Here is a 22,407-nt window from a genome sequence, read left to right as displayed (position 1 = left end):
GAGCCGCCTGTGGTCAAATAGTGAATAACTCCGGTCTATGTCCCTAGTGATGGTACAGGAACAGCTGGTAACCTTCTTCATCAGCAATGGGGGCTGGCTTCGCATCAGCCCTCCCTTTCTGTGTAAAGAACAAGATTCGTGTACCTGCTGACTATCATTGCAGCAGCATGCTGGGCTCTCTCCCCGCACGCTTAAGTTCTGCCTGACTTCATAGCCCAGGGGCTACCTCCCCTCATTTTACTCACTAACAAGTCTCTGTTTCTTATTCCTGCATTCTTTATAAATTCATGACACAAATGGGTGGGGGACATCTGCACGTATCCCAGGGGGTTGGAGGAGGAGGAAAGCAAGAGAGGGGTGTTGCAGGACCCCCCATGAATGGCATGTAGCTCATCATTTCTGCGGGATCTGACACAGAGCAGCTATGCTCTGATACACTGGTTCTCTAGTACACTTGCCCCATATTCAGGCAGGACGACTCTATTTTAGAAACATAAAGGAGGGAATTGACTCGGGATCTCATTCCCAGTGTTTTGCTTTTGCTTTTGCGCCCCGCCGATGTCAGCCAGGGGCCCAATAGTAGCGAGCAGACAGTACAGAGGCAGTAACCGTGCATCTTTATTGCTAATTTACGCTGGCAGCAACGGTACAGAACACTGATTAACCATCTCTGCTATCATGCAAAACAAATGAATGCTGCTGTGTTACGCTGGAGTATCGCTCTGTCCTGGGCATCCATACACATGACGGTGACTGTAAAAAAGAAATAAGAACGGCTCCATGGTTGCTGCTATGGCGTCTCCAGGCATCCAGGAAAGGCGCTAGAAATGATTGTTTTGCCGTTGCTTTCCCGGAGGAAGGAATGACTGACGACATTTACCCAGCAGCCTGCGCATGATTTTTGCCCCCATCAGCCACTGGTCTCTCAACCAGAATTTAAGGGGTGGGAGAGACTGCGGGAACTAGGGATAGCTACGGAATAGCTACCACAGTGCGAACCTGAAATGATGCTTACGCTCGGACCTATGGAAGCATACACACCGAATTAATGTGCTTATGGGCTGCGTGTCACTCACTTGATCAACGTTTTATAAAACCGGTTTATGTAAAATGGGAATAATCCCGTAGCGTAGACGTACCCTGAGAGAGATCTTTCCCTATATAGGCCCCAGGAACAGCTGCTTTTCCTGTGACAGTGGGCCACAGTACCAGTCAGACAGCCTGTCTCTGCTTTCCCCACTTCTATCTTACATACCTTTTCCTGAGTCAGACTCCTCCCATCTTTGCCAGGTCTGCTTTATCTACATTGAATGATCCAGCTGCAGTGATTATTCCTACAGGTGGACTCCAGAGAACTGCAAAACAGCCTTACAAACCACTTGATCATCATCCGAGGAGAGAGCGTGTCCATGCCCCTGAGCGTTGCCCAGGCTGCTGATGGGAGAGATGCCTTTGTGAAGGTAAAGGAGTTCACCCCCTCCAAGTGTGCATTGCATTGATGCTTTTAAAAGAGTGTGAATGCTTTCAGAACTGGGTCTACTGACTGTCTGAGGGCCTGGTTCTGCAAACACTTCTCACTGGGCCCTAAATCTTGCTACACTGAGCGTGCATGTTGACTTCATTCTGAACAGCAAGCACAAGGCCCAGTAGGGTTTGCATTATTGGGCCTTTACCGCCTTTTTAACTCTTCCACAGGGGATCTATGGCCACCTCTTCTTGTGGATAGTAAATAAGATCAATGCTGCAATTTTCAACCCACCTTCTCAGGATTCTAAAAATTTGCGCAGGTCCATTGGGCTTCTGGACATCTTTGGTTTTGAAAACTTTAACATCAACAGGTAGGATGTTCCAGATTCATATCTGTCAGGGAAAGTGACAAATAGTAGACATAAAGGTAGGGAACAAATGAATTAATTTGCTCATTCATTGTCATCTTTGTGATCAAAGTAAAGATGGTGTTTGCTTCCATCACTGAATTTTCCTAGCGATGATCATGATGCACATTCCTGTGCTGACTTTTCCTGCCACACAAATGCCATTACCTCTGCTGAGCTATGTTGCAGGCACAGGGGTTCTCCAACTTCATCATAGCATAGATCACATCTTAATGGAGATCATGTTGTGGACACCTCAGGTTCCCATTCCCTGCATGCTTTTCTCTTGCCCAGTCTTCTCCTGTACATGGTTTCAGGCTGCTTGATTTCACTGCTCCTGTGGACATGCTGCCCAGATGCCTCTTGCTCCTGGACATAATGCCCGTTGTCTCTTCCCCATCTCTCCTGGACATTCCTCTCCCATTGGTGGCTTCAGGTCCCAAGGGCAGCTTCTGTTTCCTCTTAAGTAGTAGTGGTCCTGTCGCGGGGCGACGACTCACTGGCACGGCACCTCCTGCTAGTTGTCCAGGGAATTAGCTCTTTTCCAGCTCCGAAGCGCCCTCCGCTGGGTGATGTCTTGCCTGCCACTGGCCCTGTGTTCCTCCTGGACCCTGGTGCCCTTTGCCGATGGGTTCTGCCCACTGCAGCAACCCACAAGCCCTGGGTCTCCCCTCCCAGGGGAACCTCCAACCCCCTATCCCCACCTCCCCGCAGTGGATACTGCCAGTCATCATCTAGCCCCCATTCCCTGAGGCGGACTGCAGTCTATAAACCACTCATCATTGGCAAGGGGGGTTGGACCAGCTGCCTCTGCCTATCTCTGGGCTGCCTCTCTGCAGCCCCAGTATCCCTTTGTGGGCCCTTAACTAGGCCTGCAGCCTGGGGCTTTGCTAGGCTCCCTCTGCCTCCTTGTGTCCAGCTCCTTCTAGGGGCACTGAGGCTCTTTGGTAGGGAACCAGCAGGACACAAGGAGGAAAGCCAGCACCATATAACCAGCCAACTTTCCACAGACCATCAGCAAATGCTGTGCAGACCATAAACCACTGGTGGTTTACATATTTATGTACCAAATATGCCACACCTGGGATAAAGCCCAGGGAGCATGTGATCAGTATCACATTTCTGTATGCTACCTTTAATGCAATATGTGATAAATCTGGCTATATTATGATGGTGCCTAATAATAAATAATACTATTTACTATTCCCGAAGGTCACAATCCAGATCAGGGTCTCATGGTGTGCAGACACACCAGCACACAAAATCCTTGCCCCCAAGCATTTACAAGACCAGATGCGTGAGTGACAAATAAGAGGAAGAAGGGTGGCAGAGAGGACAAGAGTAACAGGAATCCAATCACAGACCTATACAGGCTAGCTAAGCACATACAGGCTAGCTAGGCGCACGGCCAGCAAGCTCCTAAGGGTCTCTGTAAAAAACAAAACAAAATATAAAATGAAACAATCTGTCCTGCCAGCCACACACTATATGAAGAAGGAGTCTGTTACGTGTGAGTTGTTGGGCATGGTGATATGTGCCCAGATAGAACAACATACATCAGGGGTGTTCATTAACAGTGTGAAATGGTATCACCTAAACTATAACAGTGTTCCCTGTGTGCATGTATCGAATATAGAGTGTCAGATAATACTGTCCAATGATAGTGATGGTACCAGGTAACATGGAGATGACAGTGGATCCCCCGTGCTGTTCCCCTGCAGCTTTGAGCAGTTCTGTATTAACTTTGCCAACGAGCACCTTCAGCAGTTCTTTGTGCGCCATGTCTTCAAGCTGGAGCAGGAAGAATACCTTGCGGAGCACATCTCCTGGAGCCACATTGACTTCACAGACAACCACCAGGCTTTGGACGTGATCGCACTCAAACCCATGAACATTGTCTCCCTCATTGATGAGGAAAGCAAGTTCCCTAAGGTGAGAGCCTTATTCTATCTGGTCTCTTGCCTTCACACAGAGGGCAGCTGCCTAGAAAGCTCTTCTGAAGGGACTGTGAGCTGGTAAGACCCAGTGAGAGTCATCTCCCCACAGAAGTCCCTTCACTACCTTTAGTGTCCTTTCCAGTTGCAACCCAAAGGGGAAAGTCCATGAGATTAAAACTCTTGTGCACACTGTAAATGGTTCCCTGGTTGACTGTGTGCCAGACAGTGCTTACAGGTGGGATGAGTTGCTGCTCCAGAATTCTTCGGGGCCAGAATCATTTATGGCCCTTATAGACTCATAGATTCCATAGCCAAAAGGGACCTCTGTGACCATCTAGTCTGACCTCCTGTATAGCACAGGCCATAGAACTTCCCCGAAATAATTCCTAGGAGATCTTTTAGAAAAATATCCAAACTTGATTTAAAAATTGTCATTACAAGACAATTGAGAATCCATGACAACCCTTGGGTAAATTGTTCCAATGGTAAATTACCTTAATTGTTAAAATGTATGCCTTATTTCCAGTCTGAATTTGTCTAGATTCAACTTCGAGCCATTGGATCATATTGTACCTTTCTCTGCTAGACTGAAAAGCCCATTATTAAATATTTGTTCCCCATGTAATCACTTATAGACTGTAATCAAATCACACCTTAACCTTTTCTTTGTTAAAATAAATAGATTGAGCTCTTTGAGTCTATCATTATACGTCAGATTTTCTAATCCTTTAATCATTCTTGTGGCTCTTCTCTGAATCCTCTCCAATTTATCAACATCCTTCTTGAATTCTGGACACTAGAGCTGGACACAGTATTCCAGCAGTAATCGCACCAGTGCCAAATATAGAGGTAAAATGACCGCTGTACTCCTTCTCAAAATTCCCCTGTTTATGCATCCCAGGGTCACATTAACTCTTTTGGCCACAGCGTCACACTGGGAGCACGTGTTTGGCTGATTATCCACCACAACCCCCAAAGCTTTTTCAGAGTCACTGCTTCCCAGGATAGAGAGTCCCCCATCTTGTAAGTAAAGCCTACATTCTTTGTTCCTAGGGGTATGCATTTACATTTAGTCAAATAAAAAGTGTATTGTTTGCTTGCACCCAGTGTACTAAGAGATCCAGATCACTCCAAATCAGTGACCTGTCCTCTTCATTATTTACACACACCCCCAATTTCTGTATCATCTGCAAACTTTATCAGTGATGATTTTACGCTTTCTTTCAGGTCACTAATAAAAAAATTTAAGAGTGTAGGGCCAAGAACCAATCCATGTGGAACCCCACTGGAAACTCATCCGCTCAATGACAATTCCTCATTTACAATTACATTTTGAAATTTATCAGTTAGCCAGTTTTTTAATCCATTTAATGTTTTTAATCAACATGTCGTGCCTTTTAGAAATCTAAGTATATTACATCAACCCTTTTACCTTTATCAACCAAATCTGTAATCTCATCAAAAAAGAAAATCAAGTTCATCTGACAGGATCTATTTTCCATAAATTTTGATTTGCATTAATTATCTTACCTTCCTTTAATTCTTTATTAATCGAGTTCCATATCAGCTGCTCCATTAGCTTGCCATGGATTGCAGTCAGGCTGACCAGCCTATAATCACCCAGGTCATTCCATTTACCCTTTTAAAAAATTGTTACATTAGCTTTCTTCCAGTCTTCTGGTTCCTCAGTTCTCCAAGACTTATTGAAAAACAACATTAACAGTCTAGCAAGCTCTTCAACTAATTCTTCTAAAACTCTTGGATGCAAGCTAGCTGGACCAGATTTTTAAACTGTCTAACTGTATCAGCTTCTGTTTAACATCTTCCAGAGATGCTAGTGGAATGGGAATTGTGTTATCATCACCACAGGATAAGACTATAGCATCAGTTTTCTCCCCCAAAACAGAACAGAAATATGTATTCATCACTTCTGTCTTTTCTGAATTACTATTGATAATTCTACTATTTCCACCTAGTAATGGACCAATATCATTGTCAGGATTCTTTTTTTCCCCCTATTATATTTAAAAGACTTCTTCTTATTGGCATTAATGCTGCTGTCCATAGCTGCCACTTTGTGTCTCTTTGCTTCCCTTATTAATTTTCTACAAGTCCTAATTTCTGATTTATAGTCATTACTATTAACATCCCCTTCCTTCCATTTGTTATAATATAACAAATATGTGTATTTGCCTTCACTTCCACTCTATTTTTTATTTTTTTAACCATCACAGCCTTCACCCTCAGTTTTGGCTTTTTGGGCATCTAGTATGGTATTCTTAAATGATGCAGTTATGCTAGGTGGTAAAAGCACAGAGGCTGAAGAACATCCCCCATGCTCTCTGCATGCTCCAGGAAAAGGATAATCACAACTGCAGTCCCTGCACTCAGAAGAACAAAGGGTTTGCTCCCTCTTTATTATTTCAAGGGCCCATGACACTTCAAAGAGCACAGCTCTGCCCGTGCTGTCTGCCTCCCCAAGGAGGAGGAAGCTGTTGACAGCATCCCTTTCACAACAGCATTATCCTGGTGGATTTTTTCCCTCACTGATGAACTGTAATGAAAACGATATGCTTAATGACAAGCATCCAACTGACTGCCAGCCTACCAAACTCATCCATTGAGCTTCCCAGATGATTGGCAGATGCAGGGCAGAATCCTGTCTGTAACCTCCAGAGCTGCACAAGGGCCACGGGAAGGAGAGCAGTGCCAGCCTCATGGAAGGCCTCTGTGCCACTGAGCCTGCGCTGGGCAGGAAGGCTCAAAGAGGCCAGGGGAACATTCCCTCAAGCAATTCTTACTGCCTCTTGCACACCTTTGGGGATCTTTTAGCAGGTTACCTCAGTGCAGTTAGTGGGGGTGATTTCCTGGCCCCAAGGTAGCAGGACACACTCACTGGTGCTGTGAAGTGCCAGTGGATACTCTAGCTAGGCCCTGTCTTTGTATTTGAGAGATGGTGCCTTGCCCTACTGCTGGATCCAGGTGCTCCTAACAACACTTTCCCTCTCTCTCACTCCAGTGCAATCATCCAGTGCAGGTCCAGATTTAACCCTTTGTTATCTCCGAGCACTATTTTTTTTTCGCTCGCACTGTAGAGGCCAGTGCTTGCAGAGAGAATCTGCTTCACCCCTGCTTCTTGGTTGTTCCTAGGGCACTGATGCCACTCTGCTAAACAAAATCAATTCCCATCATGGCAAAAGCAAAGTCTACATCCCACCAAGGAGCGTCCATGACACCAAATTTGGTATCAGCCACTTTGCTGGGATTGTCTATTACCAGTCAAAAGGTAAGAACACTTCTCTGTACAAGCACAGTCCTCCTCAGAAGCAAAGAGAGGAGAGCGCCTCTCCCCTGAGGCAGCTGCACCATGGGTCATTGTCCTCTCTAGGGTGCTAGATTACACATAGCCTCCTGCTTGCTAAGCAGAAGGCAAGAGGATCCATTTAAACTGAGCTGCAAGTTACAATAAATTACGTTTATTTTAGAGTGGCAGCCTGGGATCAGAGCCAGTGCAGATGATGAGGTTATTTCATTTCTGACCTACAGGTTTCCTGGAGAAGAATCGTGACATGCTCAGCTCCAACATAATGCAATTGGTTTACTCTTCCAAAAACAAATTCCTGAGGCAGATCTTCCAGGTGGAAACAACCGTGGCTACACTAGGCCGTGGGAGCATAAAACATCTCAGAGCTGAGCATACCCTCAAGGTAGGCTTTCTTCCACTTAGTTAAAAAAAAAATCTGAAGTGTGCATGATTATGTTCAGCCTTCCAAATGGTCTTACATTCTGTCTGCAAACTCTTCTCTTTCCCTTGAGCAATTTGTGCACTGGTAGAACAGCTTGCATGATCAACTGAAATCCTGAGTTATTGCCATAAACTGCTATGATGCCAACCCAAAACTCAGAGTAACAGGGGGCCTTAGCACTTCCTCTCCCTGAATGGCCCATGTGGAGGCTACATTCAGGCGCGCATCGAAGCATTTGAGCTGTGTGTCTGAGTGGAGGTGTCATGGAGAAAATCATGACTAAAGGCATGCATTGTAAATCCAGAAGCTCCTTTTCACTGAAGCAAAGTGTGACGAGGCACCACGCTAGAGTGAATACAACTCTAGGAGCAGGCAGACAACTGGCAATTGATAAGTCCCAGGATAGCTTGTTGGGAATCTCAGAACTTCATGTGGGATCATTTAAGAGTATCATAGGATGTGATCTGGGAGTGGAACATTGTGCAGTCCAGACATTGTGTATGGGATCATTCAGACAGCCAGTCCAGAATAAAATATGAGTCCTGTGAACTACATCCTAGGAGCCCTGTCCCAGATACTGCTGTATTGAATAGCAAGGTTGTAATGGGATGCACTCACCTCTCGCAAGCATCCCTGGTCGAGTGTGTGTTTTTTCTCAATTTTCTCCACTCACGGTGCCCTGTCAGCTGCTGCACTTGTCAGGCAGGTCTTCGAGGACTCAGACCTTTGGCCGAGTCTCTCACAGTCCATGTGCAAAACCAAACAAATCCCTTCTGGGGCACACAATCCAAAATGTCCCCCATGTCCTACACCCTCCCTGGGCTCAGTCTTTAACCAGCCCAACAGGGCCCATCCCAGTACCCTTGCTTGGTCCAGCGAGGTTGCAAGGCTCCTACTCTGGAGTTGAGCACTGCCCTGAGGACTTTTTCCCTGAGGTCACCTTGCCTCTACTTGAGTTCTCAGTGACCCCAGCTTTCCTGCTGAACCACCCCTCTTGGACTCAGTTTGCTGACCACAGCTCCCCACTGAGTCAGTCCCAGTGCAGCCCTCTTCCCTGCCAGGGGCAGCTCCAGGCCCCAGCACACCAAGCACGTGCTTGGGGCTGCAAGCCGCGGGGGGTGCTCTGCCGGCACCGCAAGGGCAGCAGGCAGGCTGCTTTCGGCGGCTTGTCTGCAGAGGGTCCTCTGGTCCCACGGCTTTGGAGGACCTCCTGCAGACGAAGCTGCGGGACCAGCAGACCCTCCGCAGGCAAACCCCCGGAGGCAGCCTGCCTGCCGTGCTTGGGTTGTCAGAATCCCTAGAGCCACTCTTGGTCCCTGCAATGCCACAGCTGTAATTCCCTTCCTTAGAGAACAGCCACTTCCCTCAGTGGCTGTGTGTGTGTGTGGGTGTCCCGGTCCCATTCACTGCTCTGGGTCCCTACCCAGGGACCCTTTAATCCTTTCACTGTGTCCCTTTACTAATTGCTGCTCTATGTTTCCCTGGACTGCTTCTTAGTTGAGTCCCAGCAGCCAGCCAGAAGTTCCTTCCTCACTCCCCTAGTCCCTGCCAGTAACTACCTGCTTGGTCCCAGCAGCCAGTCAGAAGCTCTTCTCAGGCTACCCCAGTCCCTGGCAGTAACTAATGCAGTGTTTCTCAAATGCAGCCACCAGGGGCTTTTCTTGCAGTCACAGCCCCCTGGGCTGTGATGGAGTGGGGGTGGGTGGCAATATGAGTGGCTGCATTTGAGAAACCAATGGGTGGCCCTCCCCTCCCACTCCCCCTCCCTGCTGCTCCTGGATGCACTGCCTTGATGTTGATTGCTGGGACTGCAAGCAGAGGTGTCTGCAGGCAAGAGCCACGTGCCTCCGCCTAGGAGCCAGTCCTGCTGCTGGCTGCTTCCGAGGCGCAGCCTGGTCTGCAGTGCCAGGGCAGGCAGGAAGCCTGCCTTAGCACCGCTGCTGACCGGGAAGTCACTCAAGGTAAGCCCATGCCACAACCCTACAGCCCAATCCCCTGCACCAGCCCTGAGCCCCCCCAAACCCGGAGCCCCTTCCTCTGCCCCAAACCCCTCATCCTTGGCCCCATCCCAGAGACTTAACCCCCACCCCCTTGCACTCCAACCTCCTGCCCCATCCCAGAGCCCCCTCTCACACCCTGAACCCCTCATTCCCAGCCCCACCCCACAGCCCTCACCCCCACAACCCAATCCTCTGCATCAGCCCTGAGCTCCTCCCACACCCCAAACCCCTCATCCTGAGCTCTGTTGGGTTACGGGCATCAACAATTTTCTTCAGCTGGGTTGCCAGAAAAAAAGTTTGAAAGCCACTGTTCTAAGGCACTCTGAGGAAATATTTTCCAAAAGTACATGTGTTTGGCCACGGGAGGGCAGTGTAGATCCATAGGTAAAGCTGCAGAAGTGCTCAATGTTAGATGTGAGGCTTGGACTACACTACACATTTAAACCAATTGTAGCAGCGTTAAACTGATTTAACGCTGTAACCGTCCGCACTACGAGGCCCTTTACATCGATATAAAGGACTCTTTAAATCGGTTTCTGTACTCCTCCCCGACGAGAGGAGTAGCACTGAAATCGGTATTACCATATCGGATTAGGGTTAGGGTGGCTGCAAATCGACGGTATTGGCCTCTGGGCAGTATCCCACAGTGCACCACTGTGACCGCTCTGGACAGCAATCTGAACCGGATGCAGTGCCAGTAAACAGGAAAAGCCCGCAGAATTTTATTTCATTCTGTTGCCCAGGTGAGCTTGATTCAGCACGGTGGCCATGCAGTAAATCCAAAAAGAGAAGCATAACCGTAGGAGCATACTGATGATCGCACTCTATGAGAGAATCTGTTCTACAGAGCTCTGTCTACAGAAAGAAATGCAAGGTTGAAACAATCCAGCTAACAGTGCTGCGTGACATAGCATAACCGGAAAGCCAGAAGAAATAGACTCATGGATGCGAGGGAGGATAGTTATATCTCCACATCACAGCAAGTCTCCTGAAAGACTTTGCATTCTTGGCTGAGCTCCAGGATGTAGGTTAACATTGTCTGCGGGTTCAGGACAATAGTCATATATTATACCTCTCTCACATGAAAGAAAAGGAAATAAATAATTCTTGACTTCTTAGAATGTACCCTATTGTATACGAGATGCTTGCGCCCTGTAGACGTCGTATGCTGCAGCATGAGATGCAGTTACCCTCCTCTTCTCCTCCGTGGGCATTGTACATATGACTGCTATCTGTATCAATGCCCGTGGTGCTCCTTCTCTATGCTGCGGTGTCCGGTTAAAATAGGAATGATCCCTCGTATCCTCAGTAGATTACAGAACCAGCTGTACATCTTCTATAGCATGGGCGAGTTCATCAGCACCTCTTTCTGTATATGATATATAATGTAGCCTGACAAACAGCAGGATGCTGGGCTCTCTCCCGATTGCTTAATTTCTCCTGACTGTCATAGCCTGGTGTCTCCCCTCATTTATCTCACTGAACAAGTCTTTCTGTCATCCTCTGCATTCTTATAATTCATGCACTATTGGGGACACCACGGTACCAGGGGGTAGTCGAAGGAAGCAACGGTGGGGTTGCTTGGGGCACCCCAATGATGCATGTGCTCCGTCATTTCTGGGATGAACAGAGCAAGCTGTCTGCTATCCTTTCTCTAGTACATTGTGCCCATATTCAGGCAGCCTACTCTATTTTTAGAAATCAATTATGACTGGATTGATCGTCTATTTAGTTTTGCATGTGAGCCACCCGGCCAGATCAGGCCTGGTGGCACCACATGATAGGAGCCAGACGAGACAATAAACATCATCTCATTCAATTATACGCCGGCAGCAGACGTGATCAGAACAAACTGATTAATGTCTCTGCTATCATGCAAAGAATGAATGTCTGTGTAGTGCTGGATCGCTTCTGTTCGCGCTCCAGTACACATACGGGATGTAAAAAAAAAAAGCTGAGACGGCTCCAGGTTGCCAGCTGATGCATGCCGGGCAACCAGGGAAAAAGGGCGCGAAATTTGTCTGCCGTTGCTTTCTGGAGAGGAATGATGCCCCCTTTCCAGACCACCCGCGACAATGATTTTTGCCCCATCAGCCACTGGGCTCTCACCCCAGAATTCTAAGGGGCGGGGGAGACTGCGGGAACTATGGGATAGCTACGGAATAGGTACCCACAGTGCAACGCTCCAGAAATCGACGCTAGCCTCGGACCATGGATGCACACCACCGAATTCATGTTCTTAGTGTGGCCATGTGCACTCGACTTTATACAATCTGTTTTATAAAACCGATTTATGTAAAATCAGAAAAATCCCGTAGTGTAGATGTACCCTGAATGTTTAGAGAGGAAAGACGATCAGAATGGATTTGCTTAAGTGTAATAGCAACATGGGCTAATGGAGTCTGTGGTTCCCCAGCATCGAAGAAACCTTCTGTCACACAGTTATTAGCTCCTTGCTCTGAAGAAGCCCTGTGCTAAAAAACAAAGAAACAATTGCAATGGAACCCTGCTGTAGGTAGGAATCTTAACTGCTGAGGATAGGACAAGAAGAAATGGGCTTAAATTGCAGCAAGAGCAGTTTAGGTTGGACATTAGGAAAAACTTCCTAACTGTCAGAGTGGATAAGCACTGGAATAACTTGTGTAGGGAGATTGTGGAATCTCCATTATTGGGGATTTTTAAGAGCAGGTTGGACAAACACCTGTCAGGGATGGTCTAGATAATGCTTAGTCCTGCCTTGCTTGAGTGCAGGACTAGATGACCTCTCAAGCTCCCTTCCAGTTCTATGATTCTATGATTTGAACAGAGTGTCACTGTAATGGAATGTGCAATTTAAACACAATGGAAAGCTGAGATTAACTCCCACTACAATGCTCTGTGGAAAATTCTGCTCCCACTTAGGCAGGTGAAAACTGGCAGTAATTAAAATAAAGATGCATTTCCATTGGAGTTGCACCAGTGGAATAGAGAGCAGAATTTGGCACTGTTGCTATAAGCAAAGGACTCTGTATTTATGACCATATGCAGATCAGCTCTTAACTTTTCATTATGTATTCTGCGTATTTTTTACCATTTCACTATTTACAATAGCAATGACGACCTTGGAGTTAGACTTCTGTGGCTAATGGCTGGCTGGGAAGCCGTGGGCATTCAGCCTGGCCAGCAGGGCATGAACTGCCAGGTAATGCCTAGCCTGGAGGTCAGTATTTCTTATGTACATACTGTTTCCTATCAAGCTCACAAGCACACACACATTAATTACCATTGCAATAATAACCTGGTACATGCCAAGGCAGGTCCTATAACATACCCAGAACTTGTCTGCAGAGAAGGATCCTTGCCCTTGGTACACACGATGGGTAGGACTTTGCGACTCCCATGCACACTGAGCAGAACTTTACTCATGTGAGTAATCCCAGTGAGCGCAGGGGGGTTACTGGCACAGGTAAGTACAGCGTAGAGTAAGGCCCCTAGTGGGTACAGAAACAGAAATTAGGGGACTGTCAAAAAATGTGTTTCTCTTTCCAGGAACACACAGCGACGTTATTAGTGGGCCCATGGGAGGTAAGAATCATGTATGTGCTTATTCTCTCCAGGGCTCGGATACCACCAAACGCCTGTCTACATTAGGTGGTCAATTCAAACAGTCTCTAGAGCAGCTGATGAAAATTCTGGGGAGCTGCCAGCCGTACTTTATTCGCTGTATCAAACCCAACGACTACAAGAAGCCTTTGGTAATACTTCAGAAATACTAGATCAACGTCTTACCTGCAGTAACATTTGTGTTTAGAGGGAACGTGACTTAGCAGAAATCCTCAGTTGCTGCATAGCATCTTGTATTTCCACCTTAACCAAGAAGAGCTGGAGTTCTAAGGTGACTCTAATAAAAAAGGCAATAGTGCAGAGTGACTTTAATTTTAAAGGGCCCCTGCAAAAGGTTTTGGAGTGATGTATTGCAAAACCAGGAATGAGGAATATAGTGGTTATAAAAGCCACTCTTGTGCCTGCAAAGCAGAGAATTGGGAGGGTTTTAACTAACAACAAATAGGGAAAGGGAAAAAATATAACTATGGGGCCAAAAGTGATCATACTGAGGGACAAAGGTGTTGATGTTTAACATGGAGAAGGGCCATCTGAGCAGGGTCACAAGGGAAGAGGGATGGTCTTGCAGTTACGACACTGGACTGGGTCTCAGGAAATCAAGACTTGGTTCTGCCCCAGACAGGGCCGGCCCTACTGTTTTTGCCGCCCCAAGCAGAAAAAAGGTAAATTTAAAAAAAAAAGCTGCTCGAACTGCCAAAGCAAAAAAAAATAAAAAAGCCACTCGGACTGTGCTGCCCCAAGAATGGACGGAATGATGCCACCCCTTGGCATGTGCCACCCCAGGCACGTGCCTCCTCCGCTGGTGCCTGCAACTGGCTCTGCCCCAGACTTCCTGTGCAACCTTCATCTGTCCATGCCTCAGTTCCTTCGTTTGACTTGGGGACAATAGCACTGTGCTACCTCAGCTGGTGTGCTAAGAGTCAACAGAGAGGAGGTGCTCAGAGATTGCAGTAATGCGGTCTATAGAAAACCCTAGATCAAATGGAATTAAGTTCTATGTTGCAAGGTCCAGCACCGCCAAGGTGCAATTATCTGCCAAGTTAGGAAGCGATGATGGGATTGTCCTTACTAGAACCTCCCAACTAGCCAATGGACAGATTACATTTAAAACACGTACGTGGGCTTTGCACTCACAATCTTGTATCTTTTCAAAAACCTGCATCAACCTGCTGTGGGCATCTAGGGTTTGGTCCAAAGCCCACCGAGGTCAGTGAGAGTCTTCCTAAGGACTTCAGCGGGCTTTGGACCAAGCCTCTAGTGACCAGTGTTTGGCAGATGTAAATTCAGGGGGCGGGTAGAGCTCCTTTGACAAATGTGTGTCCACCTTAGTCTTGGAAACAAAAGGTCAACTCAGCTGCTGTAAATCAGCAGTGCTCTATTGAGTCAATGGAGTGATGTCAGCTTGCACTAGCTGAGGATCTGGCCCAGAGACAGAGAAATACAAATTTTAAAAAAAGAATTGGCCATGTATTTACTCACACACTGGCGGTACTGTGGTTACCTGAATGGAGCACATCATTTTGGTTAGGCTGAGTCTTCTCTTGCAAACTGCTATGTGTTTTCAATTCCCATTGACTTCAGCAGGCATTAAGGGTGCTCAGAACCTCCTGGGAGGTGCTCAGTGTCTGGCTGAATTGAGCCATAGAGTGGTCTAATCATATCAGACCTGATCCAACTCCCTTTTTAAGTCTGTAGGAACGCCGTCATTGCTTCAGTGGGAGATAGACTGGGTCCTCACCTCCAACAGGAAACAGGGCTCAGGTTGTGAGGAAACAATAATGGAATGACTTCTTCCATACTGCGATGTACACCAAGGCCCTGACCCTGCCAACTTAAGCCTGTGCTTACCTGTTAGTACGTGACTAGTCCCACACAGGTCACTGAAACTACTTGCCTGCTTAAAGTGGGTCAGCCTGGGCAGGATGGGATCCTGTGGCATAACTGCTGTCACTTGGAGGGGTGTATCCCTGTCTTTCATCCAGTAGCCCTGAAAAGTTACAGTTACTGTGCACCTCTCAGCTGGCACATGTCCCACCACAGCAGAGGTAGCCACAAGTAAGCATGTCAGTGCCGGTGGTATGTTTCTGTTTTCTCAGTCTATGTGTGATTTGAACAGAACAACAACTACAGAGGACTGAAGGAAAAAAAACAAACCTGCCCACACTCAATTGTTCAAAGTAGCTGGCTAGTACTTGATGGTCTGTTCATATTTATGTCAGGCAAGAATTCTGAGATCTTGTCCCTTATCTACCCACTGGGGCTGGCTATCATTATTCAGGATGTGAGGAAGTTCACTTCTTAAAGCAACCTCTTTAGACCCCTGATCTTAACACTTCGCATTTCATAAAGTCCTGCCCTTCCCCTTCCTTAGTCTCTGCAGCTTGTAGGAAAGGCCCTTTAAGGGATTACAATTTCCAAAGCGACATTTTACAAACAAACTATGCACAAAAACTATAGCACTAGACCACACTACATGAGACCTGAGGCTCCAGGGTCTTGCCGCTTGTGCTGTCACTGACATTTGTGCAAAGGGAAAGTACAACCCTATTGGGCTGATTTGGTAGCATTTGACAGCCACTTACTTGTAAAGGGGTCAGTGACTACACAGGTGGAAGTCTGTGGTGAATTGGGCCTGGTTTGTGTCATCTTGGTTTCTTTCAGCCCTTGTGGTTGCAGTGGGGATGTTAAGCACTCTTGGTGGAAGTTTCAGGGGATGTCCAGATTTTATATTTGCTTGCTCAGATTGGGTCTTGCCTTCAGAGTTTGCCAGATAGCCATTTCATACACCTATCTGAATGCCAAGGTATGGGATGTCCTGTGTACATTCTCACCTTTGAGCACTGGGCCCAGAGTATTATGGATGACTTTAAGGTGTGGCTTTTTAAAGGACCTCACCTGAATCTCTAATTTTGTTCCTTTGATAAAATGCAGGCACAATTTTCCAGGGGCAGTTTCTGATCTTTAGATATCTCACTGGTTTGTAGGATCAATTAGGAAGTCAGACCAATAAGTATCACAAATTGTTCCTGCAGTTATTTGTTACGTACAAAAGCAGACCCACAATTTCTCATGGGTCTAAAAGTGCAGATGTGGAATTGGAAATGGCCTTTAAAAATCAGACCTAAAGTAAGTGGATCATTTCTGCTGCTGGCATGTGCAAATATGCAGTTCCACAGAAGTCCCTCTCTTACACCAGCAATGAATTTGGTGCATTGACTTATATAAAAAAGGCAATTTAAAAAGAGAGTAGTGTCTCATTTTGCAACCATCCTGGTATCTGCAGGAGTCGGGAGATGCTCTCTAAGGAACATTACATGAACAACTTGTTTCTGTGATAAGTTTTTTCATGTGTCTGTCCTTTCAGTTGTTCGATCGGGAGCTGTGTATCCGACAGCTGCGCTATTCGGGAATGATGGAAACCATTCGGATTAGGAAGGCTGGCTATCCGATTCGCTACAGATTTGCAGAGTTCTTTGAGAGATACAGAGTCCTGCTGCCAATGTCCGCTCGAGAACAGGTGTGTCCACAGGAACTTGATTAATGCTAACTGGACTTTTCCTGATGAGGCATTGAGAGTAATATACTTTGTTAGGTTTTAAGCCTCAAATGGTCTCAGCTCACTGCTCACATATACTGGAACACATGGCTAACCAGGGTTTAAATACCTTTATTCTTCATGTTCATGTTCCCTTTAGCTCAAGCAGTAATGCCTCATGCTGTTAGATCCAGAGGGCTGAAATTCCTGAAAATATCCCAGCCAAGCACATCATTCCAAAATCTAAAATGCTTTCATTCTCCGCACCCTCATTTCTGAGATCTCTCTGCGCTGAGAAATTAACATGCCCCTGGCTTTGGATACCGGGACTTCTCAGAACAAACACGAACATTCCTCCTGCTCTTAGTCCTGGAGCCCTTTAAACCCAAGCCATTTCTGCTATTGGCACTCTCAATCCTGAGGCTTCTCAGACCTCATAAATTTCTGTTCCTCACGCTTTGAAATGCCAGGGCCATAGGTGTTTAGATCCTGCAACTTCTGTATTTCTAACCAAGCCCCAATCAGTGACAATGATTTTTCCCCATCAGCTGCAGGATGAGGCTCGTCGGTGCTGCATTTACATTTCTGAGGCAATTCTAGGGAAAGATGAAGACTGGAAAATTGGAAGAACCAAGATTTTCCTCAAAGTAAGTAATAAAGGCTGTTTGCTACGTCTTAAAGTAAAAAAAAAATAAAAAATTATGGGTGCCTCATAGGAAAGCTTGAATTCTCAGTTAAGGAGAACTAAGTCAGCGATGCCGAGTTCTAATGTGAATACTCTCCAAGGCTGGCTCTTTGGCCCTTTATACAATGTAGCTCAGCAGGCATCACTGTGCCACCAAATGGCTTGTCCCATAAGAGGCTGATTCACTCACCCACTCCCATTTCCCATTCATGCAGTGGAACAGTGCATTGCACTTCATAACTCCCTGCTCAGTCCGTGAGGGTACAGAGCATGTTATAGTGTGGGCATACTGTACATCTGCAGATGGCTACAAGCAAGCATAGTGGGCCAGGTGCTGCATAAACTTCCTCCTCCAGCTCTGAGAATGTACATTGAAGCCAACTCGCAGCATGCCTGCAAGTTCTGGACCCCTTCAGCACAGATGCTGCCCTTTGTGTCAAGTTTCTGGTGGTTCTGTGTTGAAATCATTAAATCAATGTATATTTGTGATTCTTTTTAAACAGGATTATCACGATATGGTATTGGAGGTGCAGCGAGACAAGGCGCTCACTGAAAAGGCCATTCTGATCCAGAAGGTGCTGAGGGGATTCAAGGACAGGTAAGTGCTTTTAAAGAGCACGAGAATTCGTAGTTGTATAAATTCTCATCAACTATTCTTCTCCTTGGGGTGCATTATAACATAAGTAAAGCACTGACTATATCAGTCCGCAGCTTCCATTGGACTTAAATTAGATTCCTCTGGCACTCAGATAATATACTGTTTGGGCCACATAAATAGATAGGCAAAGATTTTGCTCAATGTTTTCTCATTCATTTTATCTCAGTGCCTTACAAAATCCAGTGGTGCTGTACATGGCACCCTGCCTGCATGTGAAAGAATGATCATTAAATTCAGCTGGAAGGAGGATTTGCATTGATCAATTTCTAGTAAACAATGGGCTAAATTTCAGTGCATGAAATCCTACTGGAGTCAGTGTCCTCTTTTAATCTGCAGATTGACCCTACTCAGTTATTCTCCCTGCCAATGTAGGATTGTTCCCTGTAGTTATGGTTCCTAATGTTTTGTCCAGTTCAGTTTAAAAAGTCAATGTATGTCAAGTTTACTTACCTACTAGTACACAGCCATCCTCAGCTGCTCAGATTCCTTAAAGGTTTGATTTATCACTTATTAATCTAACTCTGGCCAATCAAAGTGTGCTTTAGGGAACAGTTTTAACTGTGTTCGAGAATGCGTCTGTCAATGAATGTGCAATACGGGTGTCATCCACCCTGCATTTACCGGGAGAGCTTTCACTGTAGGAAGTTTGCTTATTCAGATGGGTTTTGCAAAAATTATAAGTTATAACTCAAGTTCTAAGCATATGGTGATCAGACACATAGGGTTAACTTAACTAGGTCTGATTTCTGGAAACTGGACCATGTTTTCAGGGGTCACATCTCCAATGCATTCCACAGAGCATGTGGCCTGGAAATTACTGATGAGAACATTACTGGAGCATCATGTATCAATCATTAGGGATTACTGGTACTTTTCTTAGATTCTCCTCTCTATTAGCAAGTGGATTCAGAGTGCATGTGACAGGATTTTGAATATCTTGTCTAATTCACTCTGCTGCTTTACTTGCGCTGAGAGCTGAGTAGCAGGGTGAACCTCTGACTAGTGCTATGCAAGGGGTCAGGCTAGATGATCAGAATGGTCTCATCTGGGTTTACCATCTGTGAGCACAGGGTGCAGGTGGGCAGGATGTTGTGACTGACAAGGGTTATGTATGGGCTAAGAGGGGAGAGCCACTGCTCCATTCCTGCCCCTCACCCTTGTCTGTTGTATACGATATGGCAGGATTGCCTAGCAGAGTAACCTGTTTCTTCACCCATCTGCTTTTAGGAAGCAGTTTCTAAAACAGAGGCAGGCTGCTGTGAAGCTGCAGGCAGCATGGAGGGGTTATTACAGCAGGAAGAATTTCCGACTGGTAAGTGAAGGGGTTCTGGCCTCGAGGGTGTTGTGACTACTGTGCTATATGTGGTGGGAGTTCAGAGCGGCTGCTCAGCGATGAGAGAGAATGGGCAGAGGGGTGGTGGATGGAGAAGAAGGGTTAAGCCCAACAGGGGCTCTGGAGCACCTTAACCCTTGTTGAACCCAAGACATGCCCCCTTATTTGTCCCAGGAAGGCCATTTTCTTCCATTCAGTTCTCTTCAGTCCTGTTCTCTCTCTCCCCTTCCCTCCGTTTCCTGGGATTAATGTCATTCCCTACATTTAATAGGCCATGCAGGAGGATCTTCAAAACCCACTTTATAGAGCACTGCACTGGCAGGAAATAAAGCATTCAGTCCAGCAGTAACTTCCAGTAGCTGTGTCAGTTGTCCTGAGTCTCTGTCCAGGACAGCTATAGAACTTGTTATTCTCTGTCCAGCCACAGTCCTGGCCTCGTTTGCATCAAGACTAATCACTTCAGCTCATTCTTCTCCACCTACTGCAGATCCTGCTGGGCTTCGAGCGCCTGCAGGCCCTCTTCCGGAGCCGGCAACTTGCTAAGCAGTACAAAACAGCCCGGACCAGTGTGATTAAGTTTCAGGCCCTGTGCCGAGGTTACGTGATGCGTCAGAAGACAGCGGAGCAGATGAAGGCTGTGGGCATTATACAGGCGTATGCCAGGGGTATGTTTGCTCGCAGGAGTTTCCAGAGGATAAAGAGAGAGGTAGGTATGCACAGTCAGCCATCTTCGAAACATGACGTTGCTTCTAGGATTCTCTGATAAGCATGGGGAGCAGCAAGCTCCTATAGGTGGCCAGTCCCCATAGTGATAATAAGTATCCCCGGATGAGTTCTTAAGGCATCACCATAGAGTTGACTGTAGGATGTTCTCTTTGGTGTAGAATCCTAGAGTTAGCATGATGATGGTTCTCCAGGGTCTGGACGGCTATGAGAACAGGAACTTTAACATATAGATCTCCTGTATGTCTGTCGTCTGTGCTTACTAAATTAGGGGATTTGCAGACATGGGACAAAATCACTTGGGGAAATTGAAAAAAAAATAAAAAGCATTTTGTTTTAAAAAACAAAGAGTTCAGGAATATTTCTGTGTGGGAGGCATGGAGGGAGGAGGAAAATATCTTATATGATACTATGTTCCAGTAACTTCTGAAAAGGTAAATCCGTTTCTATAACAGGGCCTGATATGGTCTCTTATGGAAATCAGACTGTATTGCATTCTGGAATGAAATATACTCATGGACAAAACTCCTCATTTATTATTCGTATTTCAATAGCAAATAGGCATCTAGTCATAGGCCAAGTCCCCATTGTGCTAGGCACTCTAGAAACACAACAAAAACTGTCTGCCTGTCTGTCTATGGCTCTTCGAACATGCTTATTCTCAAATGTCATATACATAGCTAGGAGCTGGACTTCCACTCTCCTCCAGTTCCTTCATTCAGCCAATGCTACTTGCCAAGAGCCAAGTGCATACCTAGAGGGAAAGATTTTGGGTTTTCTCTTCTTCCTTCTCTCACTTATTCCCAAACAAGATCATCAGGGCATCCCCTTCCCCACACCCTCCCTGGAGAAAGCGTTCAGGCTTAGAGAGGATTCATAAAGTCAGTGCACTTTCTCTTACTGTCAGGGACGTCCTTACAAAAATGTGTAAAGGGGGTGGGGTGGCCAAATGCACCTTCAGTACTTGCCTCTTACAGAGGACAGCAAGAGCCTTGTGGAGGACCCCGGTTAACCTCCTGGGCATTTCTTTCTTTTGAATATCTGCCCCTTTTCAAACTAAAGAATTCCAAAGGCAAAAGTTCTCCTCTGAAATAGTTTTCTTACATCCAAATAGTGCTAGTTTATATGAGCCCTGTTGCCAAAGACAGCCAATCTACAGCTGAGCAGCCACTGAGGGCTATTACTAAAATCTTGGTGTGGCAGCCACCCCTGCTTCCCAGCCGATGGCAGAATGTGGCCTGCAAAGCAGGGTGGAGATGGTGATAGAGTGTTACTGTTCCCTGCAGCACCAGCGTAGACTAGAAGCCAGAAGGCTGTGCTTAGAAGAGGAGAAGCGCCTCACCCAAATCATCGGGCCAATGAGAGCAAAGCAAGAAGCCATGAAGTTCGAAAAGGTAGGAGTCAGGATTTGAAGGGATGAATGAAGAGCTCTCGTGTGTGCTCACGGACTCCCCGTCCCACCAAACACACACGCGTGGACTTGCTTAACTATCCATACACACACACATATGCATTGGGCTGCATTTTCAAAAAGTAACAACATGCAGGTACAGTTGTGACCCCGCTTGGGTTTGCAAAGAAAGAACTGTGCAAGCAAGTCAGATGTGCTTATCTGCCTGCACATTTTCCCAGATTGCTGCAGATAGACTGGCATGAGCAATGTACTGGCACATTTGCCCAGATTGCCCATGTCAATGCGTTACCAAATATTTAAAGTCACACTCTTCTCTTAAGAGTTTGGGATTCTGTGCTTTCCCTGTACCAGCTATTAATACCACTGCCCCTGACAGCTGCATTGTTTTTAGGCTAAGATTTAAAATGAAACTAATTAATGAGCACCGACAGTCAGGTACGACTTTAGACTTCCAGTTTTTAGAATCTTGGGCTTAGTTTCTTATCTCATCAGCTATTACACATCAGTAAGTGAAGGAGAACTGACTTTCTGACATTTTCTTTTGTAAAGTCCCATAATCCATTCAGTATAATCTATTGGTCATCTGGGAGCTGAAACTATTTCCCCCACCTACAGAAGCTTTGTTGTTTACAGGAACAGGTGGAAACATGGGAAGCTGTGGACTTTGTGGCCTTCTTTAACTGCAAAAATAAAAGTGACTTTTTGTGAAGTTGGAGACGAAAAAAATGTTGCGCCCAATTCTGATTTCATTTAAATGTTCATTTATTAGATTGGTGTGAATCACTGACTCCTGAATTATCCCATTGTGAGTGGGATCAGAGTCAGACCGCTGTTAGTTTTGGCTTTATGCCCCACTTCTAGCATGTACTTTAAATATTTTTTATATCCTAGGCTGTGTC

General features: G+C 46.2%; 2 protein-coding genes across 4 annotated transcripts in view; one reads left to right on the top strand and one right to left on the bottom strand.

Annotated features, from left to right (window-relative positions):
- LIMS2 (LIM zinc finger domain containing 2) overlaps positions 1–22,407 on the bottom strand; it is a 317,098-nt gene that overhangs the window by 189,230 nt on the left and 105,461 nt on the right. The window lies entirely within an intron of this gene.
- MYO7B (myosin VIIB) overlaps positions 1–22,407 on the top strand; it is an 84,003-nt gene that overhangs the window by 14,979 nt on the left and 46,617 nt on the right. The window contains exons 10-21 of the mRNA XM_032764795.2: positions 1,341–1,460; positions 1,696–1,838; positions 3,596–3,806; positions 6,962–7,097; positions 7,358–7,518; positions 13,154–13,291; positions 16,525–16,677; positions 17,244–17,342; positions 17,884–17,978; positions 19,266–19,350; positions 19,859–20,081; positions 21,363–21,379. Of these exons, the coding sequence (XP_032620686.1) occupies positions 1,341–1,460; positions 1,696–1,838; positions 3,596–3,806; positions 6,962–7,097; positions 7,358–7,518; positions 13,154–13,291; positions 16,525–16,677; positions 17,244–17,342; positions 17,884–17,978; positions 19,266–19,350; positions 19,859–20,081; positions 21,363–21,379 (1,581 nt within the window). The remainder of the gene's footprint in view (positions 1–1,340; positions 1,461–1,695; positions 1,839–3,595; positions 3,807–6,961; positions 7,098–7,357; positions 7,519–13,153; positions 13,292–16,524; positions 16,678–17,243; positions 17,343–17,883; positions 17,979–19,265; positions 19,351–19,858; positions 20,082–21,362; positions 21,380–22,407) is intronic.

Source organism: Chelonoidis abingdonii, chromosome 8 (genome assembly GCF_003597395.2).
Source record: "Chelonoidis abingdonii isolate Lonesome George chromosome 8, CheloAbing_2.0, whole genome shotgun sequence".
Taxonomy (NCBI): domain Eukaryota; kingdom Metazoa; phylum Chordata; order Testudines; family Testudinidae; genus Chelonoidis; species Chelonoidis abingdonii.
Note: the sequence above shows the minus strand (reverse complement) of the source record. Positions and strands in the feature narration are given on the sequence as shown.